Source organism: Corvus hawaiiensis, chromosome Z, assembly GCF_020740725.1.
Source record: "Corvus hawaiiensis isolate bCorHaw1 chromosome Z, bCorHaw1.pri.cur, whole genome shotgun sequence".
NCBI lineage: Eukaryota > Metazoa > Chordata > Aves > Passeriformes > Corvidae > Corvus > Corvus hawaiiensis.
Window position 1 is genome coordinate 18,212,166 of NC_063255.1, and position 17,524 is coordinate 18,229,689.

At 43.0% G+C, this 17,524-nt stretch overlaps 1 protein-coding gene and 1 long non-coding RNA gene across 17 annotated transcripts in view; one reads left to right on the top strand and one right to left on the bottom strand.

Annotated features, from left to right (window-relative positions):
• Positions 1-973, bottom strand: part of CELF4 (CUGBP Elav-like family member 4) — a 701,592-nt gene extending 700,619 nt beyond the window's left edge. For all 16 annotated transcript variants that reach the window (XR_007200839.1, XR_007200838.1, XM_048290994.1 and 13 more), the window contains exon 1: positions 612-973. Coding sequence is in view for 14 of the 16 variants with exons in the window: in XM_048290994.1 (XP_048146951.1) it covers positions 612-891 (280 nt within the window). In the remaining 2 variants the exon portion in view is untranslated. The remainder of the gene's footprint in view (positions 1-611) is intronic.
• Positions 547-16,426, top strand: LOC125319634. The gene is made up of 3 exons (XR_007200840.1): positions 547-602; positions 15,391-15,482; positions 16,359-16,426. It is a non-coding gene; the product is annotated as an uncharacterized LOC125319634 (long non-coding RNA).
• Positions 16,427-17,524: the final 1,098 nt, after the last annotated feature.

The following is a 17,524-nucleotide window of genomic DNA, read 5'->3' on the forward strand; positions in this document are numbered from 1 at the left end:
ACTTCTTGTTTTGTAGAGGACTACAAATAATAATTGTGACAGCAGTAAAAATAAAAATTGTCAAAAAAAGATTATTAAAAAAAAAAAGAAAAAAAATAAAGAAAAGAAAAAGAAAAAGAAAGCCGCCGGTGCCAGATACAGAGCAGTTGTAAAATAGGGGGTTGCCAGCAAGCCCAGGGACAGACAGGCGGACACACACACCCCTGGGCTGACGATGAGCGGCTCCTGAAGGTAAATACAGAGCACCCGCTCCCGCTTCAGCACCGCGGACAGCTGCCGCCGGCCCCGCGCCCGCGCCGCCGCTCGCCCGGCGCTCCCCGGGAGCTGTCTCTCACCCCTCAAAAAAGCGGGGAAAGAAATAAAAATACTAATAAATAAGCCAAACGGAGCTGACTCCCTGCCCTGACTCTCGCTCTTCTCTTCCCAGGATGGGTCTATTATTTCTTTCCCTGCCCCCCCAGCCTGCCGCCTCCGCCCCCGGGCCAACCAAAAATGAAATAAAATGAAATGAAATCGAAAGGAAAGAGAGAGAGAAAGAGAGAGCCACGGAGGGAGAAGGAGCCTGCCTTTCTCTCCCGATCTCTCCCGGGAAAGTTCAGGAGGTAACTCACCTTTGTGCATGCCAGTGAACCTGTCCTTCAGCACCGTCAGTTCATAGATCTTCCCGAACTCCTCGAAGAGCGGTTTGAGGTCTTTCTCGTCCAGGTTACGGGGGATCTGCCCAATAAAGAGCTTAATGGCATCGTGGTCCTTCATTGGGATGGTGGATGGGTTTCCGGGACTATGGTTTAATCCGTTCATATGCCCGTTGGTGCTGGGGTTGCTGTGATTGCTACTCAGGCTGGTATTGTCTGGTTGTCCGTTTGCTAACGTGGCCATCTTTATATACATAGAGAAAATCTTCTTTCCTTTTTTTCCCCCTCTTCTTTTCTCTCTCCCTCCCTCTCTCTCCCTCTCTCTCTCCCTCTCTCTCCCTCTCTCTCTCCCTCTCTCTCGCTCTCTCGCTCCCTCTCCCTCTTTCACACACACACACACACACACTCTCACACACACACACTCCTCCCTCTCTGTCTCTCTCTCTCTCTCTCTCTCTCTCTCTCTGGGTCTGATCTGATTTTTTTTTTACATTGAAGATCTGTGTCCTTTCCGTTTAAACAGGCTGGATCGGTTCAAATTCCCAGCCAGACTAGGGGGTGGGGTGTGAGTGTGTGGATGTGTGTGTGTACGGGGAAGGGAGGCTAGGGGTGGGGGATTGCTTTTGCCTCTACTCTGGCTAAACCCCCTCCTCCCATCCAACCACCCCCCTGTCTGTCTGCCCGGCAGAAGCTTAATGGTATCTTCCAACACAGCCCCTGGCTATAAATAGCACTAGGCGCATGGCTCTTTGAGAGACAGTCAATTTCTATTGTGCCAAGTGAGCAAAGGGGAACGGTTGCGTTTTTAGGACCAATGATGATGATTTTTTTTCCTTTTCCTTTGCAAGCCCTCCGATCAATCGCTGTCGTTATAATTTCAGTGATCATCGGGAAATCTACCTTTTTATTTGAGAGGGAAAAAACCCCAAACCCAAGGTGTTCTGACTTCTTTCTCTTATGATGATGTCTCTTACTTATTATTTACTCTTATTATAATTTCGCAAATGATAATAAAAAGCAGTTCAGATACGGATGAACCCCCCGGCTCAGAGGTTGCTTTTGCTGTTGTTGTGATTGTGATGTTACAAGCTCTCTTTACTATATCTGTTCATGTTGCATCTAAAAAAAAAAAAAATGCATGCTCTTTAAGCTCTTTTTCTTAATATATATATAAATTATGTTACTGATGACATCAAACTAGGAAAGCGCAAACTATATTATTATTGAGCTTTGGAGAGAGACAAAAAATATCGAAATGACTGTCGTTAATTTTCGTGCTGCCGATATTTATTTTATGTACAGTCAGCGCGGGCGTTATCTCCTATACCGGCTGTGCGTGTGTGTGTGTGTGTGTGTGTGTGTGTATGCGAGTGTGTCTATTGGAAAGGGATTGATTAGGTAAGATTTTCTTGCCCGACTTCCAAGCCATCAGGATATTCTGTCTGTCTCTGATGGAAACATAAATCGTATTTTGTAGTCATCAGTGATCGGGAGTTGCTTGTCCGAACAATGCTCTCTAGACAAAGTGTACTGTATGGTGGAGACGAAATCAGCTCTTCTTTCATAGCATCTGGGGGTGAGGAGGGCAGGGAGCCTCGGATTAAGGACACAACTCCCCCTTGTCCCCCAAATAATAATAACAGTAATCCGGACAGTAACAAAACAAGGCTCTGCGTGCGCTCAGAGCAATTTTTCCCTTGTTGTTTTTTTCTCCCCTTTCCCTTTTCTCGTGTTCTCCCGCTTCCCGTGCAAGCTGTGCGGGAATGAAGCTCGGAGAAACACCACCAGGCGAGCTCGAAGCAGCCCGCGAGTTACCTGGCCTGAACCCCCGCTCGCCTCCCGGCCGGGTTGCAGCCGCCCGGCGCCCGGCCCTCCCCCCTTGCCCCGGGGGTGTCCGCGGCCCCCGCCGCGCCCCCGCCGCCCCCGGCCCCACGGGGCCCCCGGCCATTGTTCCCGGCGCCGCCGGCTGATCCCCGCGGCGGAGGCGGCGGCGGCCCCGGGGAGTTGGGGAAGGGGGGGAGCGCTGGGAGCGGGACCCCCCCCCCGGCCGCCCGTCCCCCGGGAGCGCAGGTAACACGTGTGACTGCCGACGGAAGGGGCAGCCGCGGAGAAAAGAGGTTATTAGTTTAAAATTTCAACCTTCCTGCCTGCTTTACTGACCGGGATTTGGTTTTTATTTCTGTTTTAAAAACAAACAAACAAGCAAACAAACAGAAGAAAGGAACAAGCTTAACCGCCTTTCCACTTTATTTGGCTTTTGTTTTAATAACAGAGAAGGAAGGCAGTGTCCTGCCAAATCCACCCCCCCCCCCACCCCGCCCCCGTCCTCCGTCCCCTCCGCCTCCCTTTAAAAAAAAAAAAAAAAAAAAGCGTAAAAAAAGAAAATCACCCCATTGCAGGTGGCTCGGCTATTCCAACTACTCCTGTGTCTGAAAGTGCTCCCGTGTCCTGCCAGCAGAGGAGCGGGGGTGGATCGGGGGGGAGCAGGACTGCGCCCCTCCCCGGGGCCACCGCGGATCCCGGCGAGGGGAGCGCTGCGGGCGGGGGCGGGACGGGGCCGGCCCCGAGGAGCCTCCCTATCCCACCCTCCGGGGGCCCGCACCTGGGGGCGACACCCGTGCGAAGCCCCCGGCAGCCTGCGCTGCCTTTTACGGCTCTTTAAATATCTCTGGGCGCTGATGGGTAGCAGCGGCTGTCAGCCGCCTGGTGCCGGGCTGGTGGCAGGCGGCGCGCATTGTCTGCCGTCTGACCAGGCGTGCCATGTGCTGGGGTCCAAGCCGGGGGGGTGTGGGGGTGGTCTGCCCGTCTTCCCTTCCTGGGCACACTCCTACAACATTTAAAGGCTACAGACACGGAGATCTGACAGCCCAGGAGCTGCGGGGAGGGTAAAACCCTCAGACAGCCCCACTCCCAAATTCCCAGCCCCGTGACTCACCTGTTTTCAAATCCTGCCTTGTGCCTTGGACTGTGATAAAAGAATGACAACAACAACAAAACCTGCATGAAACAAAATCTTTCAGCCCTCCCCCCGCCCCTTACAAATCCTAATATCCGCTCTTTCTGATCCCTAAAACCACACCCGTGATAGAACTAGGAGGACTCACTGAAAGAAGACCTATTTTTTTTTTAAGAAGGAATGTCCACCATCCGGCACTGATCCATCCCAGGGATAGCTCTGTTAACACCTTGTCCACTATCAGGCCACTCTGCCTGCAGTCACGGCTTATCCCAAATGAAAGCCAATTAAAAAGAACAGGGCAGTAAAAAGAGTCATTTTGCTGCTCAGTGCGGGTGTCTCTTTTATAACAATCTCTATTTTTTAAAACTTTGAGCTGGTCCACGCCCCGTTTTCACAGAGCCGTAAGTATAGTCATTTAGAAATGGATGCTGTTCAAGTACAGCCCCCTGGTGCACAGGCACAGCTGTGAGGGGTGGCAGGATGAAATAATACGGACACAAATATTGCTACAAGGGCTCCAAGATGAACACAGCTGCTGCTGTGGGTGGAAATAAGCTATACCCCATAAGCACCTTTACACATGTACAAGGGGCTATAGCAGATTTTAAACAGATACAGGCAAAGCAGGAGTGAAATTGTTATCTATAAACCAGCTTTTGCTGAACAGCTCCCCAGCGAGAAATGTTCCCAGTGTAATCACAGTGGGTCCAGTTCAGCAATCCAGAAGAAGTCCACAGGAATTTTGTAAGGATAAGGTCTTTTGTAACAGGCTTCAGTTTCTCCAGGAGAGTAAAAATTATTTATCTGCTTGGGACCAAAATTAAGCACTTCGCTTTTTTTTTTTTTTTTTTTTTCCTTGTACTTGCAGGGGAAAAGCAGCCCCCTTCCACAACTACTTGCAGCCCTATTTTCTCCTGCTTCTCACTCTGGTTAGTGTGTCTCTTTTTTTTTTTTTTTTTTAAGAACACAAACCTAATTTATTTTGGGTGTAGATGGCCATCAATTTTTACCTCCTCAGAAGAAATGTTACCCCAAATCAGCACGGATGGAAAAAGGCACCGAAACGGGCAGGCCGGGAGCAGAAGGATGCAGCAGAACTAGCCACAGGTATATATACACCTCCTGTGAGAAAGGCCTTGCTGACCAGGCTTTGGCTTTTAATGTGCCTTTCAAAGGGCTTGATTGATTGCTGCTAATCCTGTGAACAACTTCGGTGTTGTTAACAGGACTGGCCGCATTAGTAAAGGTACTTGCATGCATTAGTATGCTCCTCATCCCCATGACGTCAATAGACAACTTTCCAATGACTTCCAAGAGGGCTGGATCAGGCCCTTGCTAGCAGCAAGTTTTTAATGAACACCGTGTGGTGCAGGCAAGGGGGACACAGCGATACATCAGTCCTGACTGTCTTCATTCTCCAGGAAACGAGCAAGTAAAGAAGAAAGGCAGGAATAGGCCGAAAGGTTGCTGGAGGGGGATTCTTCTGCTGAACTTCAAACCCCTGGACCCATAGCACACAAAACCGTCAGTCACTGTATGATGTAAAAAGAATTGCAGGCAAGTTTTGTTCCAAATAAATAGGCAATATATGTGAATTTTATTTTTAAATAGATAAGCTAAGTAGCAGGAAACTTTTGCTCCAAAGAAATAAAGATACATGTGACTTTTGTTTTTAAATAGCAATTTCTCCTTCTTTAGATCTAGTTAGCTATATCAGCTCATATACTCACAGATTTTCTGCTCTCTTTTTTTATTCAGACTATTTCTAAATGAAACATGAGACTGTTAATAGCAAAGACATTCTGATCACAAATCAGACACAGCTCACAGCTGCTATTAAAGGGCCCAATCCTGCCAAGTCTTCTAGCTCAGCTGGAATTGTTTACTTCAGCTTGTTAGGCTTTGCGGGGAGTGCTGACAGGATCAGGGCATATTAACTACGTAATCAAATGAAATAATTGAGAGCTGCATGTGGGCCTCTAATAATATCTAACAAAAGAAGAGGGACCATTATCCACTAAACTTTGGGGGAGAACCCAAGCATCAGGGCATGGGCCCGATCCTGAAAACCTTAATCTGCATTGTTGTTAATCACTCTGCTGTGGTCAGAGGGATTATTCATCTGAAGAAGGATTACCCATGTGAACATTTGCAAAATTGGTCCCTGAATTAATGCATAACTCAGTGTGGGTTGGTGGGATTTTTTTTGGTTTTGTTTTGGTTTGTTTTTTATTTCCTCTGCCTTAGTTAGAATCAAGAAGGTTGATTGAGAAGAGAAATGAAAAATTATTTGTATCCAAAGAAGCTTAGCACAGGATTGTAGGCAAAAAAAGGTATCACTGTTATAAAATAAAAGTGTTTGTTTATGGAGGCATTTTGTTATTAAAGGAGCACTCGTGAGTTTGAGGCAGCAGAGGGAGGGCTGCAAAGAAATCCATGGTTAACAGAGGACAGAAAAGTAGAAGAGAGCGTGCATGCACATGTTTGCACGTATGTTTAGACACAGGATTTGTGCAGACACATACATGCACATCATTACATTCCACACAATGGATTCTGCCATTTAAACAGAGCTCTCCAGAATATTCCTATTGCCTGTGCTGCGCACGCTGTAAACATGTTGGATTAGTCCTTTGAAAAGAGTATCAAGTTTATTATCTTCACATCCCTTTTCATGATAGGTATGTCCCTGTACCTAATGAGTAATGAAAGCAGGCAAGACTATATTGTAGGGACAATAATGCTTCATGTTAATATGGTTCTTTCCATCATCAAGTCATTGTGCAGTCATTAACAAATTAATGCTTACAGCGCCCCTGTGAGGAAGGGAGATTTCACTTTAATAGGATCTGGTAGCACCACCAATTACAAAGGTCGCCTCAGCCTACTAAAATCCTGTTCAGCTTTGATAAACTGCACGTGTTTGGGCTGAAACTCTAAGTTGGGCACCAGCATTCAGTTCAGATTCTTTAATTATTTCTCAAAAAATTTGTCTGGAGATATTTGTCAGTCCCTGAGAACAACCCATAGGAGAACTGGGTTGGTTTGATTTGAGTAAAACGAGATGCTTTGTAAAGCATCTCCTATCATGCTTTACAGCATGATACTAAAAGCTGTCAGGAGGTGAAGCTCTTTCTCAAGTTTTTTTGCCATCTCTGGGAAAATCTGCCCCAAAGTGGCCAATTAAAAGCCTGGGGAGAATGGCATTTCTCGGACACTCACTGGAGATGCAGATTTCCAAAACCAGATTCCCCAGTGACTCGGCTCTCACCGGGTTTGCTACAGTAGACAAGAGTTATTCCTATCGTTGCAGCTCGGGGCCAGGACAGGCCAGGAAAAAATGGAGTCTGGATATGCGAAACAAAAGCAGGGAGCGTGTCTTTCCTTTGCTTTCAGGGGCTGACAGAGTGAGACTGGAGCACTAAACTAAGGAGAAACAGCTGTGGGGAAATTCAGGTAATTTGGAAAGACAAGGAGGTTGGAGTATCATTGGGTTGGATTCAGAAAGGACTCAAATGGGGAATAGACTGAGATTCAGATTCAAAGATAGTATGTGTAACAGGAAATGAATGACCAAGTTCAGAGTACAAGTTTAAGAAAAGTATTAATTTCCTCAATCTTAGCACAGTCTTAGACAGGTTTAGTCCTTACCAGCCTCCCAGGTACCTTCTGGGTGCAGCTTGGAGGTCATCACAGACTAATGTAGTGTTTTCAATAGGTGCTACAGATAAGGATAACATGGGGTTTTTGTAATGTAAAAGAGCATTTAGCCATATGGATAGTTGGTGCCATGCCACTTGGACCCAGGGTTAAAGAATTCTCCTGTTATTTATTTGTATTGACCCAGTTAGCCACAGAGACCTTTGGAGGAAGGGTTGTGCTGAGACACAGCAGTCTGCTTCTCAGTAGGAAGAATATGGGAAAATGGAGAGAAATGGGAGGGGAGATAATTCTAAGGGCAACCATCTGTGGCACAAAAATAGGGAGAGAGGTTAATATACAATATGTGATACAAGAAAACATCAGAAAAAAACCCCTCTGGTAAAGCACAGAGGATCTGAAATATCTGGGACTGGTAAACTAAGGGGTAAGGCACTGAAAGACTGAGGCAAGATAAAAGAGACAAATTGAGAAAGAGCCAAAAAGTGAAATTGGATACAGGACTGGAACAGGGAAAAAGAATACAGAGTGAGACGGGGTGGATGGGAGATGGGGATGACTTAAAGAACAGGAGGTCTTGCCCGAAAGAATATTTCCCCCTAAGAGCCCACTCTTCTGTGTACTTGAAATATGAGGCAGAGTCCCTCAGTCCTCTACAGTCAACAAACAGCACTACACATGCCATCTACTCTGTGCATGATCATGTAATTAAAGTCTGAATTAGAATGCATCTGTGCAACAAAGGAAAATCCAGGTTGCGCAAGTAACCTCAATTCTTGGAGCTCTTAATATTTAAGTGCTTGTCTTTGCAACCAGAATAATTTTCTTTAATTAGGGCTTGTGTGCAAGAAAAAAAAACAAAACAACAAAACTCTTTTTTTTTTTTTTTTTTTATATCCAGTTTGGGATTTGGGGACTTTAACTCAATTTAACAAGGTTAAAGATGGATTTTAAGCCAGCTTTTGGAGAGTGTTGTCCTCCCAGTGTTGTAGTCACAGCCAGTGTGTATTCTTGAAAATCAGGCCTAACTCTGAAAAAAGACTTTAAGCAGCTAATTCATATTTGGGCACCCAGCTGCTTGCTGAACTTTAGAGAGAATGAAGCGTGGAGATTAGGTGTGTGACGTTAGTATCCCAAATCACTGGTTCCTTTTCACACGGACCTTTACAGCCTCAGGGGAAAAAAATGGCAAAGTCAGAGCTCAGATTCAGAACACCCTGACATCCTGTGGCACGTTTTACTTCTGAAGCTATGCCCAGCCTTGCTTTGAACAACACATGTTGTAGGCACAGTCTCAATGCTGTATTTGTTTGCATGAGTGAATACTTGTTTTATAAAACCCATTCCTGCTCCTATTTTATTCTCCAAGCGCCCAGAGGGAATGACAGTCAGGGTCCAGCATTAATGCTGCTGATTTCATGTGCCTCATTCTAACACAGATGCATGGCAGATGACGAAGTGCTGACAGCATGTGTGTGTGTGTGTGTGTGTGTGTCTCTGTGTGTGTGTGTTTTTTGGGGGGGCTGTGAGCCCATATAGGAGTGCATCCACACATGGACACGTGTGGAAATACTGCAGACAGAGAAATGTGCAAAAATACTCCTCATCAGTTTTCTTCTAGAATTTCACAGAGCCCTTAAAGATTTGTTTTCCTCTCTCTGCCAGTCTTTCTGCCTATTTCACTCCCTTTGTGTTTGTCTACATACCTACAAATATATCAGTTGTTTGCTCTCTGATAGATGGTATCTCTACCTGCATTATTTGTTACTGGTGTTGCAAATATGCTCAGTTTCCTTAATGGTCGAATTTATAAATCTGTCCTAGAATTTATGAATGTAATAAAATGTAGATCTGTTCTTACATCTTTTTAAACTCCTATTGATTATTTCTTTTTTGTCTTTTTCTGTCCAGAATAGTAAATCACCTGTACAGTGAGCTTTCTTTTGAAGGCCAGACATGCAGGTGGAGACAGTAAAGGAAATAAGCAGGGTATTCAAACTGTCCATGGCTTCAACAGCAGTGGAGAGAATACTCATGGTTCTGGTTAACTGTGGGGCTAAGCCCACATTGATAAGCTTGTGGAACAAATACAAGAGGTCTTCTGTCTGCTGTGTGTGCACTCAAGTGATCATCCTCTAGAAAAGTGTAGGGTCTTGGTCACTTCAAATTGACTTTTCCACCTGGACGCTGGTTTTCTCTCAGACAGCCTTCCAGCATCTCAGGAAAACTGCATGTTTCATGTACCTCCCCGTGATCTGAAAGTAATAGTTGTAGTACAAGTGACAGCATAATACAAAGATTCAGACTCTGTTTGTTCCATTGACTGAAATAAGAGGGTGAAGAGGTCTTTTCCTGTATTTCCAGCTGGTGGGTTGCTCTGGGCCTGAAATTAGAACAGACAATTTTTCATCCTTTGTGCTTTCCGCATGTATCCATTTAATTTAGGAGCCCCAGTTACATCTGCAGTTCATGCTAAAAGATAGGTGTTATTGAGGGCTGTTCATCTCTCCAGACCTTCAGCTGAAGAGGAAATGGTAGATTATAATTCAGAAAGCAGAAGTGCCAGATCTCTAGGAGGCAGCAGATGAGAAAAATGCTTAAAGAAGGTCAAAAGAGGGACTGGGAAAGGGAGGTAGAGAGTGGAAATTGAGAGGAAATGCAGGGGGGAAGCCACAGTGCAGGCAGAAGAAGGTAAAAGAACTACATTTCCTGGAAAAACTAGCAAAGTCTTGGTGAGGATATTTATTGGGATAAAAAAATGCAGAGTTTATCAAAAAAGAACTGGGTAGGTGAGGCTACTGAGGTCTTTTGAGGAATGTCTGAACAAACACTTAAGGAAACTAGATGCAAGAGCCTGGAGGGGTAAATGCATAAAGTCAAAGAGGTCATGCATGGGGAGAAATGGCAAAAAACACATAGGCACTTCCAGAGTCTGTAATGGAGTAACAGGCCTCTGAACCTCGCCATAATTCCATAGCTCTGAATTAATCTAAGAGTCTGAACAAAATGTTCCAGCTCCATCTACAGCGGCTCCTCATGGAAACCTTCTATCACTATTACGTTGTGACGGGAAATGATGGAATGAGTGTAAAGATATCATGACCTTTGTGAATTTATGTACAACAAAAAAGGGCATAAGATGAGCAGAGAAGTTTGTACATGTATTTCCATGTGTATTTTGACATTAAAACTTTGGATACACCAGCACCAGCTTCACACACAGTTGAAAGCCAGCTTTTTTTGTGTGAAATAAGGGGGAAAGCTTAAATATTAGTTTCAACTTCCACCCACTGGACTGGTTGGAAGGTCTGTTATCAGAATAAACAGCAAGTCATCTCAAGCACATAGAACAAGTCAAATGAAACACAGGTATCCAAAGTAGGATCAGCTGGAGACTCAGAGGCAAAATGGGAGAGTTTCTGTCCAGGAGTTCTGCTTCTATGTGCTGGCAAACAGCCAGAGAAGCACTAAGAAGAGACTGAAGAGAGCCCTGCTAGGTCCCAGACTGTCAGAATCAGCCCTTGCTTTCCAGGGGCAATTGATTTTGGATAGAAAAGGCCTGGTCTTCTTCCCAGTCTGTGCAGAGGAAAGCAAATACTGTATTTCTTCTTGGTTTTAACTGTAGGAAGTGTCCAACTAACTGGCCAAAGGAGAGCATGGTGTCTCCTTTCTTGCCGTGCAATTTGAACAGAACCAAGACACCACAGAATGGGACATAAGGGCGAGGTTATACCAGGCTTTTATCAGAGATATACAGCAAATGCCAGCCACGTGTATTATTACTCTTGCCTATGAAATCAGTGGGGAGAGAGGCTTTCTTAGTAATGCCTGTGAGAGAGAATTCTGATCCCTTGATCAGAATGCCAGGATCAGGCTATGGGAGAAATTGGCTACTTTCAATAATTTTACATGGCTGATAAACATGTAATGAGCTTACAACCCTGCACATAATAACACATTCAGTGTCTTTGGGGTTCAGTTGTTCTGAAATGGAACATTTTCAGCAAAGGGATTATCTATCTCTAGGTGATCTTTTTTTTGCATCCACACAGCTGAATCAGTTGAATTTCTGTAACTCCATATAGCCTGTGAGCCTCAGGACCTCAGGACTGGGGAAGCTTGTCCTACTGATATGTAGTCAAATCAGGCGGTTGGAGCCTGAAAGCTTGGTTGTCTTCCACAGTCACCTCAAGGGGTCAAATTATGACAAAAGCCCTGCTGGTAGCTTGTGAGTTTCCATTACATAAAGTGGGCTGGTCTGGATTTCAGAACCCACAGTATTTTGTGTTTAACTGAAGATGTAGGATATAGATTTGGTGTCTGTGTTCTAAAGGAAATTTGCTTCCCAAGGGAGCAAGTGTGGCTGCCCAAAGGACAACAGTTTCCTCTATATCTACGCCTCCCAAACTTTACAGAAAATTTAGATCAGATTTCACAGCCCATCCCAGAAAAAACACAGCTTTTCCATCTAAAAGGAAGAGCTCTCTTATGCAAATGTGAGTTCTGTTTAAATGATCGGTATAAAATGTCTTAGTCCATATCAGGTAAGGATCTGCTCTTTCATGCCAAACAATTAAATAAGAAACCTTGCTGCTGTTCAAATCCTCTGTTCTACTTTTTAAAATGAAAATAAGAACTGTGGGGTCGAAACCTCTGCCTAAGCACATAAGACTCAAAGACACTGTACGGACCCCCACCATGCCCCTCAATTTCAAAGCACTAAAACTCATCTCAAGTGTTTCTTAGGGTTGAAAGCTGCAAAAAATTCTTTATCATTACCTCTCAAAAATGTACATCAAATGTATAAGTATGCATTTCAAAGAACTCTTTTGGCTGCCATATCCCCTTTCCTTTATTTCAAAGCAGTCATCTTGGTCAGCAGCAGATTAAATACCAAATCATCCCCAGTCATCATACCTCATTGATTTTGCTATACTTGCCATAGAATGTATTGAAGGTTTGAAAATCACGGATTCTAATATAGAACTCAATAATGTCAGGTGGGCTTGGGAGAGAAATGTGCCTTCTGATAAATCAATACATCAGCTGAACAATCTGTGCACCCTAATACTGACCTTAGTATTCTGGCACATTTCTCCACATACAGCTTTCAGTGGTTTTAAGTACTGTTGTGACATTAGTAGGACCATGTTCTTCTTGCACTTAAGCTTGTGTAAACTGGAAGACACTGTTATGAACTGATTTAGATGTGAGCTGGAGTCAGGCTGAGCAGTATTCGTTCCCAAACTTAACTGAGCACAGAACAGCTTGTAGACCCAACAGTGTTTTTGTGTCCCTGAGCTCATATAAGGATGAATTTCAGGACTGAATCAAGGCTCCCGTGCCATGGTTTCCATGCAAAGAAATGTGAGACACGCAGTCTGGATGGGAATTGTATGGTTTTTCAGAGCCCCCTGGTTTGAGCAATCAGGGAGTTAGAACAATGGTGATTTAATAAAATGAAGAAAATTAATAAGTATTTGGTCATCAGTTTGGATACAGTCTTTAAATATGTTGGCTTAAACTGAACTCTAAAGCACTCAGCAGACTTTCCAAAGTTCTGACACAAAGCTTGCATTGTGCTAGAAGCGAAGGATGTGAATGATAAGGATGGAATCTCACTCCTGACTTTAATGCTGCTCACAGTAGGAACATCATCTATCTATGCTGACCTCCAGCTTCCCATTTGATCTGAGTAACAGACAGTAATAGACACTCTGTTTTTTCAAAAGTGAGGAATTTAGATTTTTGCCCACACAAGACCCCAGACAACAGGAGGTGAACATCCAACTGAATCTCCAGATGCCATTTTATTCCTGACTAATCAAAATTGGCTGGTGGAGATGCTTTTATCGATTCAATAAACACAGAGTGTGACACAGAAAGACTCACAACTAGTCACTAGCTTGAGTGAATTCCTGAAAGTAGGTGGGAAAATTTCAGTTCCAAGTTCGTAAGTGGTCCATGAATGCACATAAGAATGGTGATTATGGTACATAAATACCATATGACAAATAGCAGTTCCCTTGGACACAATAATTTCCTGGGAGGTAATTTGCATGATGGTGGACTGAGATTCCTGGGAATCTTAGCAATGATGAAACACTCTTTTGCAACATGACTCAATGCATGCAATGAATGGAAAGGGCTGAGTATAATTCTGTTGTCGGCCCTTATCCAGTCTTCTGATTGAATAACAGTCTGATATCCAGCACACACTCAATCAGACAAGGTCCAAGATGGAAGAAAATAAAGAAAAGACCAGTTCAGTCATAACTGTACTGTGAAATGTGAGTACTTGGAAGTGATAATACCAGGGGTTTTTAAAGAGAATGGAAACTGTGATGCTCTTGAAGCCATCCTCTCAGAGGCTGTCCAAGGAGAAGTTCAACATTCCTTGGCAATAAGGAAACAGAAGAATATAGAGTTAATAATGTTCCCAAGACCATTCTCCTGCTGAAACAGATTCTAATATAGAAGGCTACATGTGAGCTATTTTTGTGCCTACAATGACTTCTGTGTTTGCCTCTACTCCTGGCATCACCCTCATTGTACTGTATGTAAAGCACTTTAGGACACATTAGCTATGAAAGGAAGTTCAATTTGTAAAACCAAATTCTATTTTACCCTCAGTCACTGCACACTGAGCCAGGTCAGCTCTGCATTCATTTCACTTTTTTTTTTTCCAGAATTTCCAGCTCCTGCCTGCCTTCAGAGCTACCAAGGAAGCACACACATGATTTTATATAAGTCATACAGATATTACGGTTTTATGTGTAAAAATATATACACACTTACACAAACACAGAGAGACTCTGTAGAGATGACTCATAATGACAAGCAAGAGACAGGGAAAAATATCAGTTCATGCCTTCCTTTGCTTGAAATTTTCTGTTGCTTTTCTGCTGAATGATGTTCCTTTACTATCTACATAATGAATACCCTCTTTCTTCAGATAATTAAAGAGATGCTGCCCATATCCAGCCAAAATTATATATTTACACATGGCGACCTTCTATTAATAAACATGTGAGATTGCTGCAACTGAACAAAACATCACAAGTCTTCATTATTTCCCTCCACTTAGAGTCTTTGTTATTCTTCTCCTCATGTGTTTAGCACTGGTGAGAGAAGCCAGAGAAACAGTCTCAATAAAAGGACAAGGCAATATTGTCTGCTTTCTCACACCTGGAGTCTGATGATTTGGACTGACTCCTTGGTTCTGATCTCTGAGGTGGCTGTGGGCCACTTTGTTTTATGTTTCATGAGCTCTAAAACGGAAATAGCTTTATTTCTCCCTTACCTCACTTCCCCCTCACATAGTCTTTCAAGGAAACAATATAAAACCATTGTCTTTTTTAAGGTCAAATACTCACACTTGGAATATCACTGTTTATCTCCTGACTGTGATCCTACGCCCACCACCCCCAGCCTATGAAAAACATCCCTCTAAATGTAGGTGGTGACCCATTTTGGATTCCGGTTTTGTGGTCTTCCCTGTAACACTAGAAGCGGAGGAAGTTATATTAGACCAACAGGTGAAACAGGAAAAAACCACACAGGTCAGCCACCAAAGCCCAAACCCCAAAAAACTCAGTTACAAGAGCTTGAAGAAGACCTTGGAGAAATCTGATGGGTAAGGAAGTATTTATTGTTAGGTTTTTGTTTTGTTTACCTTAACAATATGGCTGGATTAATAAAATTAATCTAATTCACCTTATTCTTATGCTTAATTAATTCTCACTACAAAACAAATCACATATTGCACCTCTGGAAGAAAAAACCTAGCCACACTCACCTGTGTAAAATAGTCTACAAGGGAACAGACTTTTCTCCACCTAAAAAAAAGGCAAGCATACAAAGCACATGTTGCAGCCTGCCATCTTCCGTGCTGAGGAACCTGAAAACAACGGTTCTTGCTCTGTAATGGATGGACTCAGGTGACCTGCAGGATGCAGAGAAGGAAACTAGATTTTATTCTTTGTGTTTCTCATTAAACAAATACATGAACAATATTCTCATACATGTCTCTTACTTTTAGCATGACTGAGGTCGACTGAGGTCAAGAAAAAATGCAGATAATCAATCATGGCTAGTTCACGTTTAAACAGTATGTTATTTACCTGTTTCCCACAGCCTGGCCTCAAACCCAAGCAAGAGGATTTGCTCCACTCCCTCTCCTGCTCAGCATTCATCATTTCATCTCATCCTCCTGCTCTCCTGCTAAGGTGTGAGTTGGTTTTTGTATGATTGCTTTCTTTTTTCTCTGTTAACAATCATTTATTCTCTTTCTCCTCTCTTCCATTATACTGGTCCCAGGAGTTTGATTTTCTTAAGGTCTAGTTTGGTGTCCCTTGTTTTATTGTTTTAACTCATTTGGTAGCCAAAAAACATTTCAATTCACATTTGATTTCCCCAATAAATCCTATTATCTTTGCCTAGTTGCCAGCCTTCTCACTCACTGTCATTATCAGTTATATCTTATTTGCCCTGATCTAGTTATCTAGTCTTTTTATCAGCTTATTTTATCAGCCCACACATAAGCAAAACTCCTTTGAATGCAGTAGAAGGCAAAGGCAAAGGTGCTCCTGTCCTCTTTGGAGTGGATAATTCAAAAACTCACAGCATGTGACAATGCAGTTCTGAAGGAAGACTTGGAATCAACATCCATGCAAAATATCTCAGTGATTCTCCTCAGAGGCCAGGTAGGCTAAATGATTCCACCCAAGCCAAGCGGCAAGCAATCATGTGGGAGCAAGACCTCCAATATTTTGCTTTATAACATCATATATAACATAGCCAACAAACCCCTCCACTTCTCCCACAGCTGGCAGCAGTGCATTTCTATAGTTGCCCACTTTCTAGCCTCTCACAGAATCTTCCAGGTACTCACTGATGAAAAGCACTTTCCTGGCAAAGAACATTTCGGCAATCCACACAGTGTATCCTTATTTCCTGCAAATAACAGTATTTCTCATCTGCTCTTATGTGTATTTGAGTCTGGGCTAATTTTTTTTTTACTAAACTATTACTTCTGACTGTCTAAAAGACACGTCTTGAAATGTTTGAATTTTGTATGTAAAACACCAACTTTCACATTTCAGATCCCTTGGAAAATCTGCCCCATAGTTCTCTGTGTTGAACCAATAGCCCAGAAGTGTACTGCAATGGCTTTCACAGGTGAGATGCAAAATTGTGGTCCTAAGAGGACAGAGATTGTAAAGAACAGTGCATGTTTAACAGCAGCTAGCAACCAGGCAAAGTTTTAGATCTGGGAGTCAAGGAAAAACTTCTTGACTGATAATGCAGGATCAGTACATGGAGAGTAACTGTGATTATTGCTTTTGATCTTTGGATAGGACAGGCTCTGTATCAGTGGCCAGGACTTTATTTGATATCTCATTTGAAGGAAGGCATCTTCAAGATCACAGTATCCTTCATGGCCTCAGCAAAGCCCTCCTTGGTAACTGGAATGAAGTGGAAAAGGAAAGAGGTCTTATATTGACTCATTCAATTTCCTGAGCAGAGTCACAGCTAACTATTATTCTAAGCTTGCAGTTAAAAATGAGTTGTGATATCTTACAATGCAAATTTCTCCTGCATTACACTTCAGTGATTTAATTCTTTCTCCAATCTTTGACTGAAATTAATCAAGAAAAGTATATTTTCCAACATTTATTTTCTCTTTGACATGAAGACACACTGATGCCTTTACTGACTTAGAAAACCTTTAAAGACAACTTCTCTAGAAATGTGAATACCTTTCTTTGGTTTGGTTTGGTCGTTTTTTTTTTTTTTTTTTTTGTTTTGCTTTTTAGTGGGGTTTTTTTCCGGTATTTTTTAAGCACATCCATTAATTTAAAACAATCTCTCCACACTTCCTATTTCACCCTCTGACTCATCTTTAGGATTTCTCAGTCATCTGCTGTGTAGTGGGAGTTGAAATAATCAGCAGAAAAGTTGGGCTCTTGTCTCCCTTTTCTTTTTTCCTAATGCCATAACTGAATTGAGATATGTCAAAGAAAAATGAAGGACTTAACAAAGGTGCATTAAAAAAAAAAGCTATAAATAATCTAGTGTTAAACTAAATGAATGCAGCAGAATCTAATTAATAGTAATATTGTTTTTAAACCTTTGCCTGTTGGGCAGGCAATCAGTTCTAAAAACATAAGAGGGAACAATTCAACAGCTACAACCTAGGAGCTGGAGACTCAATTTCCTTCTTGAGCACAAACTCTCTGCGTGACTGTTTCTGTTGCCCATATGTCAG